Genomic DNA, 22536 nt, shown 5'->3' with positions numbered 1-22536 from the left:
TACGGTTTACGCCATTTAGAAAAACTGCAAAAGGGCAGAAATGCCGTTGTCAGAAATGATATCCAATACTTTCTGCAGGGCTGTTCAGTCATGCAAATGCTAAACTGAGCCTTACGCTAATCTATAGAAAAAAAAATTTATATCTAATAAATACATAAACAACAACCGTCAATGAAATCTCTACCTCTGCGTAACCAAATAAAGCGTGCAAATATGCGTAATGGAGCTGCGTGTGACAGATTCAGTCCAGAGGGCACGGACACTAACCGAACCCAGCACACCGACACACGAACTTTCAAACTACAGTATTTTAATTGCATAATAATAACAACATGAAGTCATTTACCTCTGTTACAGCAGCAGCGTCACGAGCACCGAAACTGATACAGTGCAAATGCGTGACGCCTCACTCACAGTAAAGCTCGGTGTAAGATGGCCTCAGTCCGGTAGGCGGGGACAGAACTCTCACGCTGATTGGCTTAAAGCACACTGGCATACAAACGCACAATATGTGTTAGATAAGGTGACCATTACTAACACTAAACATGGAAACATATGTTTCATTGATATACTATAAGGGGCCACACCTGATGCTGAAAAAGCTGCACGTTGGGATCACATGGGCAGCGTACTCAGATTTAGGCCGTGTCTGAAATGGCACACGTACTCGTGTACTTGCGGTCTTGAATTAGCTTTGCAGTGTGTGTGTGTGTAAGGTAGCATGTCCCATTTGTTGTTTCAGGTTCCAGAAAACTGCTGCTCACTAACGCCCCCTTTTGCAATGTCGCATACTACTGTCTCACTCACTATAGTAAAACAGTGTACATTGTGTAGAATTGAGTAAGTAGAACTCATGGTGTAAAGTGTTTGAGTAAATGTATAATAACTTAAGTGTCTTTTTGGCGACTTAAAATAAAATTGCGACTTTTTTTCTCTCAAGTGCGAGTTAGTTCAAATTCTAACTTTATAACTCGCTATTGCGAATTAATATCACGCAATTCTGAGAAAAAAAAAAGGCAGACGTGCAAATGACAAATGCAGTTACGAGGAAAAAGGGTCCGAATTGTGAGATAAAAAGTCGCAATTACCTTTTTTATGTTCAATTCTGTGGAGGCGGAGACAAGCTTCCATATTACTCCGATACATTATGAGGAGTAATGCAATTACATTTTGCAAGGCTTTTCTGTAGCAGTTTATTTCTGCTACAAATTTATATGTAAGATGAGGAAATGACTGCAGCTGAAACCAGCATGTCAGTGCAAGTAGGCTGTTTAACTATACTTACCATTATTCTACAGCTGTTATATCTGGAAGAGGCCTTTTAGAAGGATATTGGTTTACTTATGTCCTTTTTGAGCACTTGAGCTTAACTGAGACTTGAGGGCCTGTAGATGTTCAAGAGGCTGCTGTGTCAATCGCAATATTGAGGTGTTCGGTTTTATTTCGAATTTAAAAAATAAAATATGTGATCGCTCTCCTCACAAATCAACTGTTTATCGTTTTCACTGGCATGTCTCTTAGGTGTCGAGGACAAGTGTGTCTCTGTCTGAGCCTACATTCAGTCCAAGTAAAACACTTAAGCACTGTTAAAATCAGGCGCTCAAAGACTTTTACTCGTCGTATTGAAACTGGTGACTTGATGTGGAGTCATTTTCAGTGTGTGTGTGAGGTATTTTCAGTTACTCTTTACACCTCTGATAGCACTTCTTTGCAACTACTTCTTATAAAACCACTCTTATGTAAGTTGTTGCATTCAAATCAATGGGAAGACAATGAATTTGCTCAACTGAAACATTTCAAACCTGATTTTCTTAAAATTTTATTTCTAAATGCAAATGATTAAAAAAAAAAAACTGTAAGCTTTAAATAAATCAGTATCACTAAATGGTTTAGATCCCTAATGTACAGCCCAGAATCCTTTGAGACATCAGCTATAAAAAGGAAAAAGCCTGAAGTGGGAGGTTAAACACAATTCAGCCCACTTCAACGTTCAGTGTGTGCTTTAGTTGAGCACAGAATATTCAAACAGAATAAAGCCGGGCAGATACACGCATATACAATGAAGACATGGCAACCTGGAGACGGACGTGCACTCATTTGACACAAACATTCATATTCTTACATATACAAACATACATACAATCTGTCCAATGTACAAAACAGTCGCTGAAGACAGGACGCTTATTAGACAACCATTTTGTTTGGGGCTAAGAGGTGTGGAGGGGGAAGAATAACATCAAATATCATAGTTATAGAGTCCTTTTAGAAATCCGATCTCAAATTTTTTTGCTTGATGTGACCAGAAAACTCTTAACCCCAAACTTAGCGATGACAGGAAATGACATCATCTTGTTCCCGAAGTATTTCCATTGGTCTCTCGTGGTTTGTCTGACATGATGTCCCAGTATCAGTCTGATACGGCCGATGACTGTACTAGGACATGAATGCAAAGCTCCCTGCTCTGAAGTCTCCTGGGCTGTTGACTGACATCCACTCTTCTACAGGTTTCTATAACAGCAGACAGCCATTTTTTTTGCCCCGTTTCCTGGCTTGCAGCGCAGCCCTGGTGGCCATTTCAAAGACCTCTCTCACGCCATCTTTCGTCTTAGCTGAGCACTCTAAATAACCGAAGGCGTTGATGCGGTTGGACATGTCGCGCCCTTCCTCTGCCTTCACGGGCTCCTAAATGAAGATATAATTCAAAAGATATTACAAGCATGTCCAGGCGACTAGCCAATATCAACACGTTTATATTGAAGGAATGCATTATATAAAATAAGAACATTTTTGTCATCATGTATGCCCATTCACAATCATGTCGACTCATTCCAGTAGTCTTCCATTAAAGACAAATCAGACGTTAGGCAGAATATTCAAGCTTACAATGAAAATGGATGTGATTTACACTGTCCAGCTCATAAAAGATGTTTTATAATCTAGAAACTGGCCGTACTTTAAACACACTGGAGTTTAGCGGTGTGTATTAGCATTCAATTTTGTTGTATGGAAAGAAATGTAGCTTGGACATTCTGAGATCATCTTATGTTTTTGAGCAGAAGAAAGTTAGTCGTCCTACAGGTTTGTAAAGACATGAAGGTGAATCTCTGACAAAACTATTGAAATATTGCTTTTAAGAATGAGTAAAAAAAAGGCCCTGCCTGTTTCATTTTGGCAAGTTCCCTTCGTGTGTGATCATCATTTCGGAGATCCTTTTTGTTGCCAACAAGGATGATGGGAACATTTGGACAGAAATGCTTCACCTCTGGTGTCCACTTTTCTGGAATATTCTCTGTGATGAATTTAAGGAGAGAGTGATCATTTCAAATGAACTTCAACCTTATTTTAAAAACCACGACAAGTATTTAAAGAGTAAAACATTTCACCTGGTTTCACAGACCAGGTTTAAGCCTTAGTTCAATTAGGACATTTAAGTAGCTTTTATAAACATTACCTGTGTGCATCTTGTGACAAAACAATGGCACTGACATATTTTAAGATATGCTAATGAACGTTACTTTCAGTTAAAACAGCACAAAACATGCATTTCAGTCTGGGACTAGACTTAAAGGGATACTCATTTTACAACTCCCCCAGAGTTAAACAGTTGAGTTTTACCGTTTTCGAATCCATTCAGCCAAACTCCGGGTCTGGCGGTACCACTTTTAGCATAGCTTAGCATAGATCATTGAATCGGACAAGACCATTAGCATCTCTCTCAAAAAAATGACCAAAGAGTTTCGATATTTTTCCTATTTAAAACTTGACTCTTCTGTAGTTACATCGTGTACTAAGACCGACGGAAAATGTAAAGTTGCGATTTTCTAGGCTGATATGGCTATATGAACTATACTCTCATTCCTGCGTAATAATCAAGAAACTTTGCTGCCGTACCATGGGTGCAGCAGGCGTAATGATATAACGCAGCGCCTGAAAATAGGTCTAATAGGTTAGACAAACTTAGTCCCGGTCACGTTGGAAGCTGGGGACTATTTTCAGGCGCTGCGTTATATCATTACGCCTGCTGCACTCATGGTACGAGTATAGTTCCTAGCCATATCAGCCTAGAAAATCGCAACTTTACATTTTCCGTCGGTCTTAGTACACGATGTAACTACAGAAGAGTCAAGTTTTAAATAGGAAAAATATCGAAACTCTTTGGTCATTTTTTTGAGAGAGATGCTAATGGTCTTGTCCGATTCAATGATCTATGCTAAGCTAGATCAGTAAAAGTAAAAGTATCCCTTTAAGCCTTGTCTGTGAAACCAGGGGTAGATCTTGTTTGAACAGAACTATCACACTTAAGTTTACATCCTTAACTTAGTTGACATTTTCCAGAAAGTTAATAAAAACAAAACCGCAAATGAAACACCTCTATCTTTTCCTGTTATGTCAGCAATGTACTCAAGTGCAAAACTGTTTACTTCTTGATGCAAAGACCAGAGGAAAACCTGACCGTTCTTGAAAATGCAGTTCTTTCGCATGGCTGATTTCTGATAGTCAGCATTTTGCTGTATATATAAACACACTCAATATGTTAATCACATGCCAAGCAAGGACCTAAACATTAAAGTCACAATGAAATCAAAATGATTTATCCGTGCACATTATTGTTTTAAATTCATGTACCTTATAACCTCCCTCTTTGAACAACATCTCTTCTGTTTACTGGTGATGTGGGCGGGGCAATAACCTGTCACTCAAAGGAGATCCACCAATAGCAAACCACAAACCATCCAATCAATTACCAATGGACAAATTCAAGCCCCGCCTTTTTTTTTTTTTTTTAGAAATTGTACTTTTGAGTAGTTTAAAAATTGTGTAATTTTACTTTGACTTGAGCACATTTTAAGTGATGTATCGGTACTTTTACTACGCTATTTTCCTTCCGTTTGTGGTCGTTACTCGTTACATGCTTGTTTTAATTTTATTTTTATCCATCAACGTGATTGGATCGAGTAATCGGTCTCGTGACTGTCATCAAATCAAATTAAGCATAGAAAACTTGAACCGCCTATTCCTGCGGTTACTCGTGACTGCTGTGTGGAAGTGCATTCTTCAAGCATCAATTCAATCCAGATATCAGCATCTTCCTCTAATATGCTACGGTACATTTCACATTTCTGCTTATTATGATATTTATATAGGCTGGCCTGTCTACAGGGCCTGGCATTTGGTGTGAGGTTGGGGGTATTGCGTGACGAGTTCATAATGCGGTGAATTCCCGCTCACATTTACTTCACAATAACATCTACAGAGACGCGCGTCACGCTCGCCATGCCGCCAGATTCAGTATCAGTGCACGTTATGAACCATGGCGTTAACCTGAACTGCATTTCTGTCAGTGTGTGACTACAGCTCGTTAATAAACAACGTTTTTTTGATTGATCCATTTCATACAATCCGTCTTCATTTGGCAAGTGCACTTGCGCAAAAACATTTTTCATGTTCAACTTTTGTTTTTTTGTGTGTGGATGATGCTGATAAAACAGCTTCGCCGAGACTACAAAGAGACATGCATTTGTTTGTGTGTGTGTGTGTGTGTGTGTGTGTGTTTGTTTCTTATGTAAAAGTTTCCCGGATATAACTTCCCTATTTAATGCACAATTTTCCTAACAAATTATATTATCAGCATTACAATGTGAGTAAATGTAGCCGTGTAAAATGTAAGGGATGATGTCACCCTTCTAGATCAATGTGCATTTACGTTTCAATTGTAACATATTTAATAGCATGGAATTACAGTGTAATTAGTGTTAGCTCACCATCTTAGGCTTTTTCAGTGCATTGGGTGAGGTAATCTGATAATATTAGTGATTCTCATTTATCAAAAAACTCAAATTGGTACCGTTTTGGAGAGAAATTGGGTATTTTTTAATCTCTCTATTTAACCCACCTCATGGTGTGTGATGCTGAACTATTATGAGTTTCTAAAGGTTTTTGAATTCTTTGAACATTGATATTGTATGTGCAACAAGCATGCTCAGTCTCAGTGGCCTTTCGCCTAATTTTACAATATTTTTTACAATTTTACAATAACAATATGATTTAAATGGTGATGAATGTACTGATTTGATGCATTTTAAAAAGATGGATGATAGATATTCTTCAATCTTTCTGACAAAGAACAAAATATAATGTGAATTACAGTATGTACAATGTTTTTTTTAATTTATTAATTGTAGTGCACATTGTTTATTATAAGGGGGTGGAATCCGCAGCTCAGTACTCACTACTCAGTACTCACTACTCATGAGTACTTTTAAATAAGCTACTTTTTTACTCTTACTCAAGTAGTTTTTTGGACAAGTACTTTTTCCTCTACTCACACTAGATTTTTTGGAATGTAATGGTACTTTTACTTATGTTTTTTTTCAGTACTCTTTCCACCACTGCACTCGACACAATAGGGAAGAGAATACTATCACAAATTCCGTTTCATGACGACTTTATAAGAGAAACTGCTATCTCAAATTCATGCTAAATGTTTATTTTTAATCTTTTAATTCCATTTAAAACTTTTTAATCTTGTGCAAAATGAAGAGCCGATGTCCATCGCATATGCACAATGTTTTTATTTTTCTTCTTCACACATTTAAATATTTAAATTGAATAAAACAGCAACAATGAAAAGAATTAGCTAGGTTAGCTGATTACCTTAAAAGTGCATAGATATCGCCGTTAACACTTTCTCAGACAAGCGGATGCGATGAGACCCGTTGTCAAGTTTGTTCATGTGACGTTCGACATTAAGTCTATTGCTGCATCTTTAACTTTGTCACTTTGAAGTAAAAAACTGTTTAAACAACAAGTGAAGATTTCATGAACCAATTCATTAGAATGTTTAATTTATTATTAGCTGACTGGTTTTACCACTATGATTGACACATTTAAGGTTACGGTGAAACAGAAGTAGCGACAGAGCTTTCTTCTGTATTGTAACGTATATCTGTGTAAAATGTATTAGCAAAAAAAAAAAAAAATGTAGGGCAGGACTTGATTTTGTCCATGGGGTTCAATCTACTCTGCTCTGATTGGTTTAGATGACCCAGTCTGTTGTGATTGGTCTTCTCTGCTCTGATTGGTCAGATGGCACAGTCTGTTGTGATTGGTCTACTCTGCTCTGATTGGTTTAGATGACCCAGTCTGTTGTGATTGGTCTTCTCTGCTCTGATTGGTCAGATGGCACAGTCTGTTGTGATTGGTCTACTCTGCTCTGAATGGTCAGATGACCCAGTCTGTTGTGATTGGTCTACTCTGATCTGATTGGTTTAGATGACCCAGTCTGTTGTGGTTAGTCTAATTTTAGCTCCGGATCTTCCTCAGCACTTGATACGCAGTGATACGAGCAGTAATAATGGCGTTGTTTGCGGGCAGTCAATGAAGACCGTAGGCTGGCATTGTAGAAATGTATTACTAACCTATGTAGGTTCAAGCAGGAAGCAAGACTGGATTTTAGAATCGCTTCTTTCTTTTGGGAGAAAATAACTCTATTTATCCTGCACTTTGATCTTTGAAACTTTGCTGACCTTGCATTCCCAAACAGATATATTATACACTACATAAAAGATAATATCTAAAAAAGGCATAATAGGGGCAACTTTAAGCACACTAAATGATTGGAGAACTCTGTTGTTTCACCAGAATATCGAGTTATAACATTTTGATTAAATTATAAGGTCACTTTTGTTTTGTTTTTACAAAAAATGAAACATGTGGATGAAAACAGATTAGGTGAATTTCTATTTCATGCCGAAATAACTTTTTTCATCATTTGGAATTGAAGTGCGATGAATGGGCTGGTAAAATCTAGGCTAGTTGTTTGTGAGGAAGTCTCACCCAAGGAATCAGGGCTGTCGATGGAAAAGCACATAAGAATGACATCTGTGTCAGGGTAGGAGAGGGGTCTTAACCGATCATAGTCCTCCTGTCCAGCAGTGTCCCATAAGGCAAGCTCTACCTATAACAGGAAAGATATTGGTACATGAACAAAACTTCGCCACCAATAAATGTGAATCTTATTCTGTATATATCAATACAACTTTTTTGCTACAACAAGTGTAACTTACACCAATGTAACCACATCTGTGCAATGGGGCAGGACCATATATTGAATATTCTTGCTGGTGATGTATTATAAATATCATCCAAGATTACAATTTTAGTATAAAAAATGGCATTTATTAGAGCTGGGAAGGCAGTAGAGTTAGAATTCATGTGAATCAGTACAAAATGTCTGTGAAATGAAACACAGATGTTTCCTTGAAAACACTGATTCAAAGATGTGTTTGTCGTCACTCAGTCTAATTGCATTTTTTCACGTATTCAAATATTTTACTAAAAATAAGTAAATATTGGCGTTTATTACCATAACTTGCTGTCTTAGTGCATATAAATGAAAATAATTAACTATTATTCTTCCAATTGTTTAAAAAACTGTGGAAAACATGCCTTTATTATTTAATATTAAGTACTTTATTTTACTTCTTGCATTAAAAATATATTTGGCTACAACGACTGTTTGGTTGAAATGATGGTGCAAAGATGTAATTTTGGACTGCATAAACCAATGTCACAAAATACACACGCAAGTCAATTTTATTAATAAATGTGAAGCCATTGGCAGCTTTCATACCTGTTTTCCATCAACCTCAATGTCTGCAACATAGTTCTCAAACACAGTGGGCACGTAGACTTCAGGAAACTGATCTTTACTGAAAACAATAAGCAAACAGGTCTTTCCACAGGCTCCATCGCCCACTATGACGAGTTTCTTACGAATGGCAGCCATCTGCCGGGGAGAGACAGAGACAAGGACAGACAAAATGTAAACTTCACTGATTCAAAGCATTTTGAGAGCAAATTGAAAAGCAGCTGTTTAAAATGGAGAAGTAGTTTATATTTAAAGTGATAGATAGATAGATATCTGTGAATCACTTCTATACAGGAACCGGAAACACAGCTGCGGAAGTATCATTTGACCGGAAGTTGCACTATATCTGTGTCGCTATGTGCTAAAGAAAGAAAGAAAAAACTAAACTTTCCACAAACACTGACCAAACAACAAAGGACATAATCATAAAACATCCGATTAACGAGGATCTACGTATATTACTGCGTGTGAAGATCGATATATTCACGATGGGAACGCGTCCTGTCGCGAGGCCTGTGTTTCCGCCGCACCCGCGCCATCAAAACATTCATTCACAAACATATACATTCATAAAATAATACATCATAAAACGTCAACAAACACCTACATGTATATACTAACATGGAAAATAGGTTTTTTTTTTCAATTAAAAATACAGTTTCGCACAATAAGTGATGAATCTAAAGTGGAATTGGTTGGTTAGCCACTAGCCGACATTCATCAGAAAGAGACTGTTTTAAATAACCCTGAAGTAATAATCGGCACATCATTACATAATGGTACAACACTTTCATAGTGTATAACATTATTTTATGAACACATATCGCACGATAATCTTTTAGAAAACCTGTAAGCGAAATGGCAAAGACTTTGCTGTAAGCAGATTAGACTGTGGTCAAATAGAAACAATATTTGCTCTAATCTACTGAAACACTGATTTCAACAATGTCAGAAGAGTTTAAACTCGGGATTAGAATACGTGGATTAAACTAATCGGTTCATATTTTCTCGTTAATTCATCTCATGTACGTTAGGCTAAAACAGGCTGAGTTTAAACGCATAGAAAGCAGATCGGCTTCATATTAAATCGAATCATAATCATCTGAAATATTTTAACTAGTTAGTTCAAACTAGCTGACATGAATCATCAGCATAAATGATGCAACTCGCGTGAAAAAAAAATGTATATTTACAGTCACGGCGAGTTTCAGGCCGTTGAAATCCCACAGTGAAAAATCCACGATCTCACCAAACGCCTTTTATTTTCGTCAACTTCATGTATTTACACAAAACATTTAAAATAGTTACCGTTTTCTTTTTGTTGTGGTGCGGGGAAGTGTCGGCTTTCCTGTCTTTTCCTGGCTGATTTTAAAGTCCGCCCATCTTCAGTCCTGCCACGAAACAACACCCGCCCATACAATCACACAGCTTCATCAAGAAGAACTGTGAGGAGATAACACAACCCTCTTCCACTACACACACTTTCGTTTGTGTCCCAGGCCCTGCATGGTTTTTATTTAACCTTTTCTTTTTGTTGAAAAGGAGGTCCATTATTTCCATCACAAACAACTAATCGTGCCCCTAATAAAGGGTTTTTCACTTAGCAAGAGAAAACAGTCATTCACTCACACGTTTATTTCCACCTCAGAATAAAGTGATTAGAGGTGTCCAAATGTTCATGACAGTTCTGAGGCGAAAAAAATACAGGATATTTATTAAATCAAATTAGTTTTCTGAAAAATTAGCACTAAGATTTGTTGAGAAACAAAATGTCTCTCCCATAAACGAATGGTTAAATGACACACACACAAAAAAACGCTTGAGTTGTTTAAAATGTTTTCTAAAAACTCCACAGGGCCAACTGTGTTCATAGTTGAAGAAGCAAATAATAAATGTTTAACTATATTATTTAAAATATCTCACTAGTACAAGACATCTTAGTACCAACTATGAAGATTTGATACTAATTTGCCAAGTCAATATTGCTTGATTGCCCTACTGGATTATGGTTTTCTGGTGATATGATTATTATGAATGTGTGCACTGGTCGTGTCAGTTTTTAGAAGACTAATAAGACATTCATTTTTCCTTCTTGTGTGTAGGACCATCATGTGGAAATCAAGGAAAGCTCAAAGTCCAGCAGGGACAAAATAGGCCACTTGCTTGCTCTACGTGCATGTGTTTCTGTATGTGTACAATATGTGCACCACACCGCAGATGTTGTATCTCCATGTATGACATTTTAATGGTAACATCTTTTTATTTTAGCACATAAATACAATATAATTAAGAATATTAGAAAACAATAACCACAAAACATGTACAATCTCCCACTTGTATAAAATGTCTTCATATAAACACTATAAACATATCAGTGTACAAACACCTTGATACAGTATCACCCGTTCTGAGGGCTGTTTATGAATTTCTCAACTTTTATCTGCATAGGCTGATATAATTATTTGACACATAATACAAATTCATTCACTTAGTGCATATTCATTCACAGAATTCAGCCAGCATTCACTTAATGCAGAATAAGTCTAGTAATTTGTTTCAGTCTATTCTTTAAGTCATTCACTTCACTTTGTACATTTAGAACGAACACAATCAAAAGCAACATTGCTTTTTTCCTTCACAGTGCAAAAGCAGTCCGACATGCACTGCATTGATAAAATAAATAAATAAATCCTTCAAAAATCCGTTTTTTTTCTTTTTCCTTCACAATGTCACAGTAAATTAAGTTGCGTACTGAAGTCTTCAGAATTCCTTTTAATTCCAGCTCTGGGATCCTGGTTAATGGAGGACATTAGTTTGTCCACGTCCACAAGCCTCGGGTCCCATGCACTGCGTAATTTGGACCAGAAATTGAGATTAGTCCAGTTCTAGATCTAGTTCTCCAATAAGCTCTTTCAGAAAATGAAAGTCAAACATCATATCATCATATCAAATTAAAAAAAAATTCAATAACAAATACTGCCAAAATAGATGGGAATGGTGCAAGCTGACTAAAGTAGCAAGATAATGTTCCTGTGCTTACCATCCAACAGACTCAGGTCCTTCGGAGGTGTCACTACTAAGAGATTGATCAAGTGTGCCCAGTGAGCTTAAGGAGCGGAAAGTAGTAAGTTTCTTTGCCCTGCGTCTGATCTGGAACGCCATCAACACCATCCCTTTTTATTTTAAATCACAAAACACACATACAAAAATGAATTATTAGATGCACATACACTACCGTTCAAGTGTTTGGGGTCAGTAAGGTTTAAAAAATGTTTTAATGTCTCTTTTGCTCACCGAGGCTGCATTTATTTGATCAAAAATACAGTAAAATTCAGTAATAAACAGTAATAATGTGAAATATGATTACGATGTTAAAATAACTGTTTTCTATGTAAATATATTGTAAACTGTAATTTATTCCTGTGATCAAACTGTGATTTATTCCTCACCCAGCAGCAGCAGGAGGCTGGAGATCATGGCAGTGACGGCAGTGACGCTCAGCTGTAACACTGCTGTTCTTCTGAGCACATGGCAGCCTGCAGAAACATCACAGTCACACACACGAACCAACAGGCTCTGGAGTGAAACCTGGCCCCGGCTGTCGGAGATCTTAAGGGTGAGTTCATGATCGCCCGCACGTACAGCGCTCTCTTTGATCAGTCTCACAGTTGTGCCTGGGAGGAAACCAGAACAAGAGTTACACCGGAAAATGAACATGGTACCTTATATGATATTATGTTATATATATATATATATATCACTGTGCCACTTTTTCTTGTAAAAGAAAGGTTGCTATAGTGCATTAGTGCTCGCCCACTTTTTTCAGCTGTTATTTTTTCCATTCATTTTTCCCATAGGGTTAGCCAACCAGCTACGTGGTGAATCACGACACTTCTAACTTTGAATTTAAGCAAAAAAGTATTTGAAAATCAGATAACAATGCAAAGATACAAAACTGTGTACTTAATGACTTTAGTTAGGGAAAGAACTACAATCCCATGAAGCATTGCGAAGTACATAATTGAAAAACAATGGCGATTGTAGAAATATAAAATATATTTATCTATATTAGGGGTGGGAATCACAGGGTACCTCACGATACATGACTCACGATACGATACAGCAAATCTGCGATAATCAATATATTGCTAGACAATCCTATAATGATACATCATGATGCCTGTCTAACTATGAAAACAAAATGCCTGTGCAGGTTTTCTCTCTTTATTCAAGTCCAAACTGTTAGAAAACAACACAAAAGGTTTTTCAGTCTGTAAATTAAACTGAACAGGCTAAATGAAACATTTTCAATGAGATCAGGGTAATGGCGTAGTGGCTTTGCATGTTGGTGGTATTACCCGTGCACTTTACTTTTAACCAGGCAGTTCTTGAATATCGTGTACTCTTTGTCGATTTTGTGTGTCCCATCAATGGTAGGCTACTGTATAAAAGCCGAAGTGCATCCAGACTTTGGACTTAAACGTGGTTTGGGCATCTATTATTTTACTCACACTGCTGTCCACTATCCCGTTAAAAACCTATTTTTCTTAGGCTTGTTAACATATGTTCACGTTTCCCTCATTCAGGTGTTGAGCGCCACCTCGAGGAGCCATGAAGTAGTGAAGCTGGGAAATCTATTTAGAGCGCCTTATTTTATTAATTAAAATATCGAAATTTGGTGCCAGCGTATCGATTCTCGTATATTGCATGGAGAAGGACAACGATAAATCCCCCTATCGCTATTTTGTCCCATCCCTAATGTATATATCTAAAGAGCTCTTTTGTCGCAGTTTGCTTGTTGTGACTGATTTCTGGTGATTTTCTGTACAGCATCATGGGTAATGTAGTTTATCACCATGAATTCCGCTGTTAAACATGATCATTTAAAAAACATCTTTAAAGGTTTATAAGTTTCCTATGGAGAAAATGAATGCCGTTTTACTTCTAAAACCCGACTATTGCGCTTTATTACAATTTTAAGCAAGATGAGTATTTTTCTGATACCATAGTTAGAATGAAGCCTCCATTCCCCCTCAACATCTCCCATCAGCTCAAAGTGGACTGACGGGCCGTACAGGTCTGGGTCCACAGCTGTGATCTCAGTATTCTTCTCAGACAGACACATGCCCAATTTTTTGGCCCCCAGCAGCGGTCCAGTCTCCAGTCTCTTCACATGTTTCACGATCTCCCGTGTATCAGGACTGGTGATGAGAAAGGATGCTGATGTGGAGCTGGACATTCCTCTTGAGTGTAGTACATCCCACAGTCCGTGTGTGGGACGTCCTGTGATTTTACAGTAGAAGAAGGGCTCCTCGTTCTCAACAATGACCGTCAGGCTCAAGTTGGAACTTTCTTCATAATTCAAAGGCTGCATGGGGGAGAAGATCACATTACTGAAATAAAATATTTTAAGCATTCAAAAACATGTTTTGTGCCAATATTTTGGGGCTTACTAGCGTACATAAAAATACCAAAACACATTATTTACAGGTAATACTCCAGTACTTTGGGAAAGAGAAAAAGAAAACTGCACAAAAATGATCACAGTGATAGTTGAAACAGAAATAATTGTGTTTTATTGTGCTTTTTTTGTTCTTTTGTGACTTTTTTACCCACTTTTTTTCACATGGGCAGGATGATTAAAAATTGTTTGAGGATGTACTTTTTTTCTGAAAAAAGACATCATTCCCAGAAAGATTAAATTCTTTTTTAAAGGGCCACGGCATAACAGGGTTGAAATAAAAGTGCAGGGATGAAGACAAAATCTGCCAAAGAATTTAGTCAAAAACTACACAGACAACAAAAGCATGGAATTCATTTTAATAAAAGCAAAATAAAAGTAGAAGCTGATTTTTCACTTTAATTTAACCCATTAAAATGTAATGGTGATAAGATTGCAAACGGGCTGACTTTCCAAATAAATAAATAAAACATTTAAAAAACAATTTTGTTGATAAGTGAGCCAAAATAAAAGGTCAGCTGTGCACACTGAATTGGATCCAGACTAGAAAAGGTCTAAGAAAAATCTTTTATTTTATAAAAAAAAAAAAGAAGTGCAATAGGGACACAAATGTTGTTCCTGCTAATGAGCCGAATCCAGTCTTACCTCCGTGATGGTTATGACTCCATCATTGGTGTCAGGATCAGTCTGAATCTTGAAGTGTTGTGCTTTTTCACCCTGGAGAGAGTATCGTGCTCTCCACGCTGCAGATCCTCTGCTGTCTTTATCTGTCACCTGCAGTCGATAAACCGGTTCTCCGCGCTTCTGCACTTTCACCCGTGAAGAGTCCTGTGGGACAAAAGTCATCAAACATATTTTTATCTTAGTGTGCTATTGGTTCTCAAAACCAACCCTCATCAAAAACAGGTCAAACTGCATAACTTGCCTGCAATTGACAATAACATCTGAAAGCTTTACACATGGTTGACTTACTGCTGTCTCGGTGAATTCTGGTAGATGGTTGTTTTTGTCGATGATATTCAGTATCACAGTGCTAGTACTGGAGAGTTGCACCTTCTCCCCATGATCCTTTGCTTCGACCAGAATAGTGTATTTTTGGCTCTCCTACAATGGAAAAGGAATAGTAAAGTTGAATACTGTATCTCTCACTATACCAAAAGTTTGAACACGCCTGATTGAATTTATGCATCACTTGATTGACCTTTTGATCTAAAAGGCTAGCATGCATGGGAACTCTTTTAATACTGTTTAAAAGCATCCCAGAGCAAGAATCTACGTTAAATGAGCAACTATATGTGCAACAGGAGAGAAACTGTGTTCATGATACCTCATAATCCAGGCATCCCTTGAAATATATCGTCCCTGTCAATTCTGCTTCAGCTTGATCAATGAAGAACTCAGTATTGGAGGTTTGGGGAGAGACTGAAACGATTCTCAGGGTAAACAACGAGTTTGCTGAGCCAAACTGGTCCTTGTCGGTTGCCATAACTGTGACCAAACGCTCACCTTTGGGCAAGACAATAGAGGGATGAACATGGGAAACGTACACCTAGGAAACCAGTTGGTTTAAACACGTTTTGTGTATCAGTACCTTGTGGTGTCGATTCATCTATTGTGATTTCATACACTTCCTTGTTGAAAACAGGAGCGTGGTCATTAACATCCTGAATCACAATATCTACGGCAACGTTTGTGTTTTCATTAGTTAGTCTGACCTGCAAGTCAACAAAATAACAGTAAGTATAAATTAAATATGAATTTAACATGGCACATCACTATTGTTAAGGCCCTTTCACAATTACAGATTTTTAGAACTATATATTGTCCTTATAGCCTATTGTCCTTGTTGTGAACGGGCCTTAGACTTACTGTTAGCTTCTTGTACTCCTCATAGTCAACTTTTCCAAGAGCATAAACCGATCCGTTGGATTTGACAGAGATAATTCCCTTGGGATCTTTGTCAATGCCCTGTCCATGGATGAAGTATTCTTCCGTAGCTGATCTCCTCTCAATATTTAACTAAGAGAAAAAAAAAGGTGTAAACATTCAGAGGACAAACTCTTGAGTCTGAAATCTGTGCTCATCAGTTGATATTCTGCTTTAAAGTGGCCGATTACTACAGAAAGTGTTCAATATCACCTACATCTCCCAGTTTGTATGGGAAAGGCCCACTGTGCTCCTCTTCCATGTAGAGTGAATCCACAACCCATGCTCGCTTTTTGCGTAGGTTTTGTTTTGATGCGTTTGCGCCCTGAATACAGACACTCTGGAAAAGAAAATATTACACAGAAAGTTACAATTTACATTTTTTTTTTTTTTTTTATAAAAGTTTTATAAACTAAAAGTTATAAAATGTATAAGGGGTTTTTTTTTTTTATAACATTTTTTTTTTTACCTGTTAGCTATCCTGTTCTGGCCTGATGCAACTTGAAGCCAATAATTTGATTGTTTGTACAAGATTTTAACTCAAATTATTTAGAAAGCTTTTCTCGTATAATTTCAACATTCTTTCCATATCTGCAACTATTAATCGTTTCCAGTTTATAGTGGCCTTTCAAAAAAGTATCTGCACACTTAAGCATGTCTGAAATTGGGTAATTATATTTAGAAACTAAAACCAAAAGTATAGGCCTATATATTTTTGTTACTTTAAATAAAATGAATGTTAGCTTTAATAAAATAAAATGTACAAAAACTAAAATCTAGTTGCCAAGGCAAAAAATAAATAAAATTTGTTCATTTAGTACTAAAATAACTAAAACTGAAATGAAAAATGAATAAAAATATAGATTGTTTTTTTAAACTACTAAAAAATGTCAAAATTACTTAAATGTTATCTAAAATGAAAACTGGACATATAAAAAGAAAAACTAATTCAAAATATTACTGAAAACTATAATAGTATTTCAATGATACTAAAGTAACACAGGTCTGAATTGTATTGTTTTAAATGACAAAATATGTAAATATCCAATAATTCAAGTAGAATAAAGAGTTATCTCCTTAAATCCATAGGTTTTAGATGCATTAGATGCATTTAATATTAAGTATTTGTTTTTAGAAAATGTGTAAAACATTTCATTCATTTGAAAACTGTGTTACTGAACTGATAATATGTTAAAAAATCACGTTGTTACTTACTGCCACAAGGAAAACGATCACAACAGCCTTCATTTTATGCAGCGGGAATGGCCTGTCACTCAGATTCGGGATCTTCTTGCTTTAGTTGTTCTAAGTGAATGTGAGGCAAGTTGATTTTGGTTCCTCCTTAAATAGAGGAGGATTTAAAAACATTTCTCTGGAAATCCATTTGAAGAACCCTATTGTTGAAGTGCATTTCTAAGGAACTGTTTAATAGCCCAGGCATTGCGGAACAAAGCAATAAATACGAGATGTTCCGGTTGGAGTTAAATGGAAAAATGTTTAGGTCACATTTTATGAACATTTTTATATCCTTCCAAGCAAATAAACCTGTCTTTGACATAAAGACTTTGACTTCTCAACCAGAGTACACAGAGATAGCGAACATACGTCGATTCAATGTCAGTTTGCACTTTCATTTTTACAGAAGAGTGATTTTCTTTTCAATGAATTCTACAACATAAATATGCAGGTCACACCATAAATATTTTGTTAAACCAAATCAACTTTTCTGGTACTTAACTAGATTATTTAAAATCGGGGTACGTGCATTCAATAAAATAGAAAATCATAGCTCAAAAACAATAGCTCACTGAGCCTAATGTTGTTTTTGTAAGAGTTCGATGTTAAAATCTACATTCAAAACAAATAGTTACATTTGCTTTGTTTGTATGCTTGGCTACTCCAAACATTATGACAAGTTTAGTTTACAGGTAAAATATGGTTTCACCACTGTATAGAAGTATAGAAACCAGTGTTGCCAGACTGGGTGGACAATCTCCAGCCCAAAAGCTCACAAAATGTTAACTGCCAAAATAACGTGATGGAATTTTATTGCCATGTCAATCAAGGTTGATAAGGGCGATTTTTATATCCTTAAAGCTGAATAATGATGACAAAAATAAAACTAAGTAAATTTCCTAGGAAAACGGATCAAAACAGGGCAAATACTATACAAATAGAATTAGCAAATATGACTAAAATATCCAGGAAGAAATCATTTAATGTCAACAGTAAGAAAAATCCAATTTAAGTGCAAAAAGTGTCCAATATAAGTGATAGGAATGCAGCGTATTAGCAGGCATTTCACACAGGTGCACACACCATGACAGCCAAAAATGTGTCATTCATTGATTTATACATGCCTACTGTAATACAATCTGACAGGGAAAAAAATGACAACAATGTGCAACCTTTATGTTGCGGTTTAACTTCAGATAGAACCACAGTACGTCTTTCGTGAAGAACATATTGTAGAACATAATGCAGAACACAGTCAAAACTAATCAAGTCCAGCAGCTGTCAAGGACGAGTAGGCCTACCAGAGTACAGTACTGGACGGTTTAAATATGACCTGATGCTGGACAGGAGTAGTGTAGTCTCATACTCAGTTTCGATTTTGAATTAATAATTCAATTGTGCTCTGATTTCAGAGCCTTCTCGTCATCTCCCACCACAGGTGTAATACGCATTTTGAAAGTTGGTCAGTCACCCACTCATCACTGTGTAGGCTAACTTATATGTGACCCTGGATCACAAAACCAGTCACATGTCGCACGTGTATATTTATGGCAATAGCCAACAATACTTTGTAAGGGTCAAAATTATCGGTTTTTCTTTTATGGCAAAAATTATTAGGATATTAAGTAAAGATCATGTTCCATGAAGATATTTTGTAAATTTCCTACCGTAAATACATAAAACATTTATTTTAGTGAGTGAATGCAGCACAATCGCCAACATAAATGGACAACTTTAAAGGAGATTTTCTCAATGTTTTGATTTTTTGCACTCTCAGATTCCAGATTTTCAAATAGTTGTGCCTCAGCCACATATTGTCCTATCCTAACAAACCATACATCAATGAAAAGCGTATTTATTCAGTTTTCATGTGATGTATAGATCTCAATTTTTAAAAAAAATACCCATGTGACTGGTTTTGTGGTCCAGGGTCACATATTTAGGCCACTTTGGCATTGCGATAGCTTGAGACGCAGGTTGTTCAGGTATTGTATAAGTGCAGTGCTCAAAATGTGTTACCTACCTGTGTTTTTCTGTTGAGAGGAATTGCTTCCTCAACTTTCACAAGCAGTGAGGTGCCATTAGTGAGAAAGGAGATTTTGTGTTTATGTGCTTGTTTACATGCAGGTCCTTGTGTGTGTGTGTGTATGTGCATGCTTGTTAGGATAAGGTTCATATTAGGATAAGGTTATGGTGACTGTTAATGTTTTACCTTGAAACAACACCGATTGTAATGTTTTGATATGATAATGGTTTGTAGTACTTCCGTTCCATAATGGTACAATGTTGCCTGAGGGCAACAGCTGGATAATAAATGTTACTTTTTATTAAATATGAAGTGTGTAATTCATTAAAAACTTGATAAATCTATTTGGTCAAGTGTTTAGTTAAAGGAATGTATGTTTTCAATAAATATATAAATTTTTTCTTCATGAAAATGTCAAATGTTTCAATTTGTCCATTGTGGTACAATGTTGCCTTGAGGCAACAAACTTTTAATTAATAAATACATTTAAACGTAATGATAATGTTTATTGATATTGTTATAGTGTCCAATTTTAAGCAAGAGAAACATAACAAATATTTTTTTCCTCACTGATATCATATTGCGTACCACAGAGGGTTAAGTCATAATAATGAGAAAGTTTCTCATGATTATGATGGTGCAAGGAGATGAACCCAAATGCAGACAGTATGCAAGTGAACTACGTTTATTACAGAAAAACCAAAACCCACGAGGGGGCAAAACAGGAACAACTATATTAGATTAACAAGACTAGACTAAGACTCAGACAGAAAACTGAACAATAAACTAACAGCCAGAGGTGGGACAAAGTCATTGTTATGCAAGTCACAAGTAAGTCTCAAGTCTTTGCCCTCGAGTCCCGAGTCAAGTCGAGTCAAAGATGAGGCAAGTCCCGAGTCGAGTCAAAAGTCAAAGCCAACAAGTCTCAAGTCGAGTCCAAAGTCCTACCATTTTAGTTTCGAGTCATTTCAAGTCCTCTTACCACAGAAATAAAATTTATACAAATCATGTACGCCTGTAAGATTTGTATTTATTTAAACCTCTTTTTATACTTTGATTTATAATCAAATACAGTAAAAAACAGAAAATTTAATTTTCACAAAAAATGCTTGTATTTCAACAGCATATTGCACTAGAACAATGCACAGCATGCAGCTTCAGTCCTGTATTGTATTAACCTCATATTGCAAAACAGTTTAACTTTCAAATAGACATGGGTCGTTTTAGCCTAAACCTTTTTAAACATGTCATCAATAAAATCCTCACTCCTCAAAATTATCACTTCTGAAAAACTGGACCAACCTGATAATATAATTGGAATGCGTGTTGCAGTGCGTATGCGGTGCAAGACCAGCACGCGCGATAGTGCTTTCACATATGCTGCGTTTGCAGTGCGTGATCCGCAGCTGTACCACAAATACATACTCACTATTTGTATTTCAAATCCAGAAGTTATTAGCATCTTTTATTTAAAAAAAAATTGTTGTCAGCATTGCGATTCTCTTTGTACACACGTATACACTCTTTAAAAGACGTATTCACGTTTAAATACAATTTAAACAACGTATTATTTAATGCATTACTCTTATATAATTATAGGCTATATTAAGTTGCTCAAACAAGTGGTAAAATATTTAACCATGTACTTATATTAAAATCGCATAGCCTACATTTTAAATTAAAACTTAAAATTGACAAAAACAGCAGACTCATACTCTTTCTTTTGCATAATTTAAATCTTTATACAATATATCTCGCATGTCACAAAGAACTTGTTTTTCCACCTCCACGAATGAGACGAGTGTTATTGCCTTGTTGAAATATGTATTTTCCCTTGATTTAGGCTACCCCGGTCTTACGTCTCAGCATTGCGATTATCTTTGTACACATATACACTCTTTAATAGACGTATGCACGTTTAAACACAATTTAAACAACGTATGCCTATTATTCAATGCATTACTTCTACTTATATGAAGTTCCTAAAGCAAGTGGTCAAATATTTAACCATATAGGCTACTTATATAAAAAAAACAGCCGACTCTCATGCCTTTTATTTTATATTTAAATTAATACAATAAATCTTGCATGTCACAAGGAACATGTTTTTCCACCTCCACGAATGAGACGAGATTTGTTCATTATGTCGCCTTGTTGAGGTAAATTGTAGTTTTCCTTGCTTTACCCTGGTCTTAAAGTGAAAATAGTATTTAATTAAATACAATTATGGTGAGATTACTACATTTTATTTAATTAATCGCATTTATGGTGAAATTACTAAATTTTTAGGTCAATCTGTGTTCATGTTGACCACGAAACATGCGCTGTCACTTTAATTCAGCGCGTGCAGCACATGTGCAGCACAGCAGAAATAGACTCGGTGCGGAAACGATCGCGGCACTGCTGTATACGCACCGCACCTGGAACGGATCGACGGACTGCAACCGCGTGCAGTGTGAAAGCTCTAACCTGTTAACATGGGTACGGAAAAAAATACGCACCCGCTGGCGCATACGCACTGCAAACGGAGTATGTGTGAAAGTGAAACGGGCTATGCTGTCGAATCAAAACAACGTGGGACTACAGTGATTGGATGTCGTGCAGGCAGCGCGCGCGCTCGCTGCATGCATACAGGTGGTGCACATTTTTTTTCACAGTTGCAGATAAACTGAGAGCGGCGCGGCCATGTGGACATTTTTCCCCCAGTTTTCATGGGAAGTAGCAAGTCTTCTCGAGTCAAAAGGCGCAAGTCCAAGGGAAGTCACGAGTCATTGATGTTAAAGTCCAAGTCGAGTTGCAAGTCTTTGTACATTTTGTCGAGTCGAGTCTGAAGTCATCAAATTCATGACTCGAGTCTGACTCGAGTCCAAGTCACATGACTCGAGTCCACACCTCTGCTAACAGCTAAGACAGGATCAAACTCTTCACAAGACTTTCAACAGGTTACTCACAGTTGGTTTCACATAATGAGTGACAATGAACCGGCACAGGACAACAAACACAAGGGGATTAAATAGGGAGAAACTAATGAGGGAAACAGGTGACAAGGGTAAAGCAATGAAGACTAAACGAGGATAACAAGGGGGCGGGGCGAGGAACGAGACAACACAAGCACATGGCCCGAAAAGCCACGCGCTTGCACACTTAACAAGAGTCTGTTATGATCCTACCCTAAGACAAGAAAAGAATTAAAGACACGGGCAGAATCATAACACTTAGTATCTCATTATATTGAGA

The 22536-nt window shown here is 36.8% G+C and overlaps 3 protein-coding genes across 5 annotated transcripts in view; all 3 read right to left on the bottom strand.

The window, feature by feature from the left end:
• The window catches only part of rbm10 (RNA binding motif protein 10), a 41299-nt gene extending 40839 nt beyond the window's left edge, over nt 1-460 (bottom strand). For both annotated transcript variants that reach the window (XM_084428984.1, XM_084428985.1), the window contains exon 1: nt 347-460. The gene's annotated coding sequence lies outside the window, so the exon portion shown is untranslated. The remainder of the gene's footprint in view (nt 1-346) is intronic.
• A 1343-nt stretch (nt 461-1803) lies between these two features.
• rhoac (ras homolog gene family, member Ac) lies at nt 1804-10142 on the bottom strand. Of its 2 annotated transcripts, none has more exons than XM_084428298.1 (5): nt 9959-10142; nt 8633-8788; nt 7837-7957; nt 3159-3289; nt 1804-2682 (listed from the first exon to the last, which is right to left on the bottom strand). In XM_084428298.1, the coding sequence occupies exons 2-5, from the start codon at nt 8786-8788 to the stop codon at nt 2509-2511; spliced, it is 582 nt and encodes a 193-aa protein (XP_084284424.1). In that variant the 5' UTR covers nt 9959-10142; the 3' UTR covers nt 1804-2508. The 2 variants fall into 2 exon arrangements, with proteins under 2 accessions (XP_084284424.1, XP_084284425.1); XM_084428299.1 differs by having other exon boundaries at nt 9844-10027.
• Nucleotides 10143-10872: 730 nt separating this feature from the next.
• LOC311303080 (cadherin-like protein 26) lies at nt 10873-17354 on the bottom strand. The gene is made up of 11 exons (XM_084429353.1): nt 17253-17354; nt 16255-16377; nt 15981-16130; nt 15703-15826; nt 15439-15617; nt 15084-15215; nt 14757-14939; nt 13655-14018; nt 12100-12324; nt 11691-11823; nt 10873-11497 (listed from the first exon to the last, which is right to left on the bottom strand). Exons 1-11 carry the CDS (start codon nt 17283-17285, stop codon nt 11380-11382), a joined length of 1764 nt encoding a protein of 587 aa, XP_084285479.1. The 5' UTR covers nt 17286-17354; the 3' UTR covers nt 10873-11379.
• Between the last annotated feature and the right edge of the window lie 5182 nt (nt 17355-22536).

This window comes from Rutilus rutilus, assembly GCF_951802725.1.
Source record: "Rutilus rutilus genome assembly, chromosome: 13".
Lineage (NCBI taxonomy): Eukaryota > Metazoa > Chordata > Actinopteri > Cypriniformes > Leuciscidae > Rutilus > Rutilus rutilus.
Note: the sequence above shows the minus strand (reverse complement) of the source record. Positions and strands in the feature narration are given on the sequence as shown.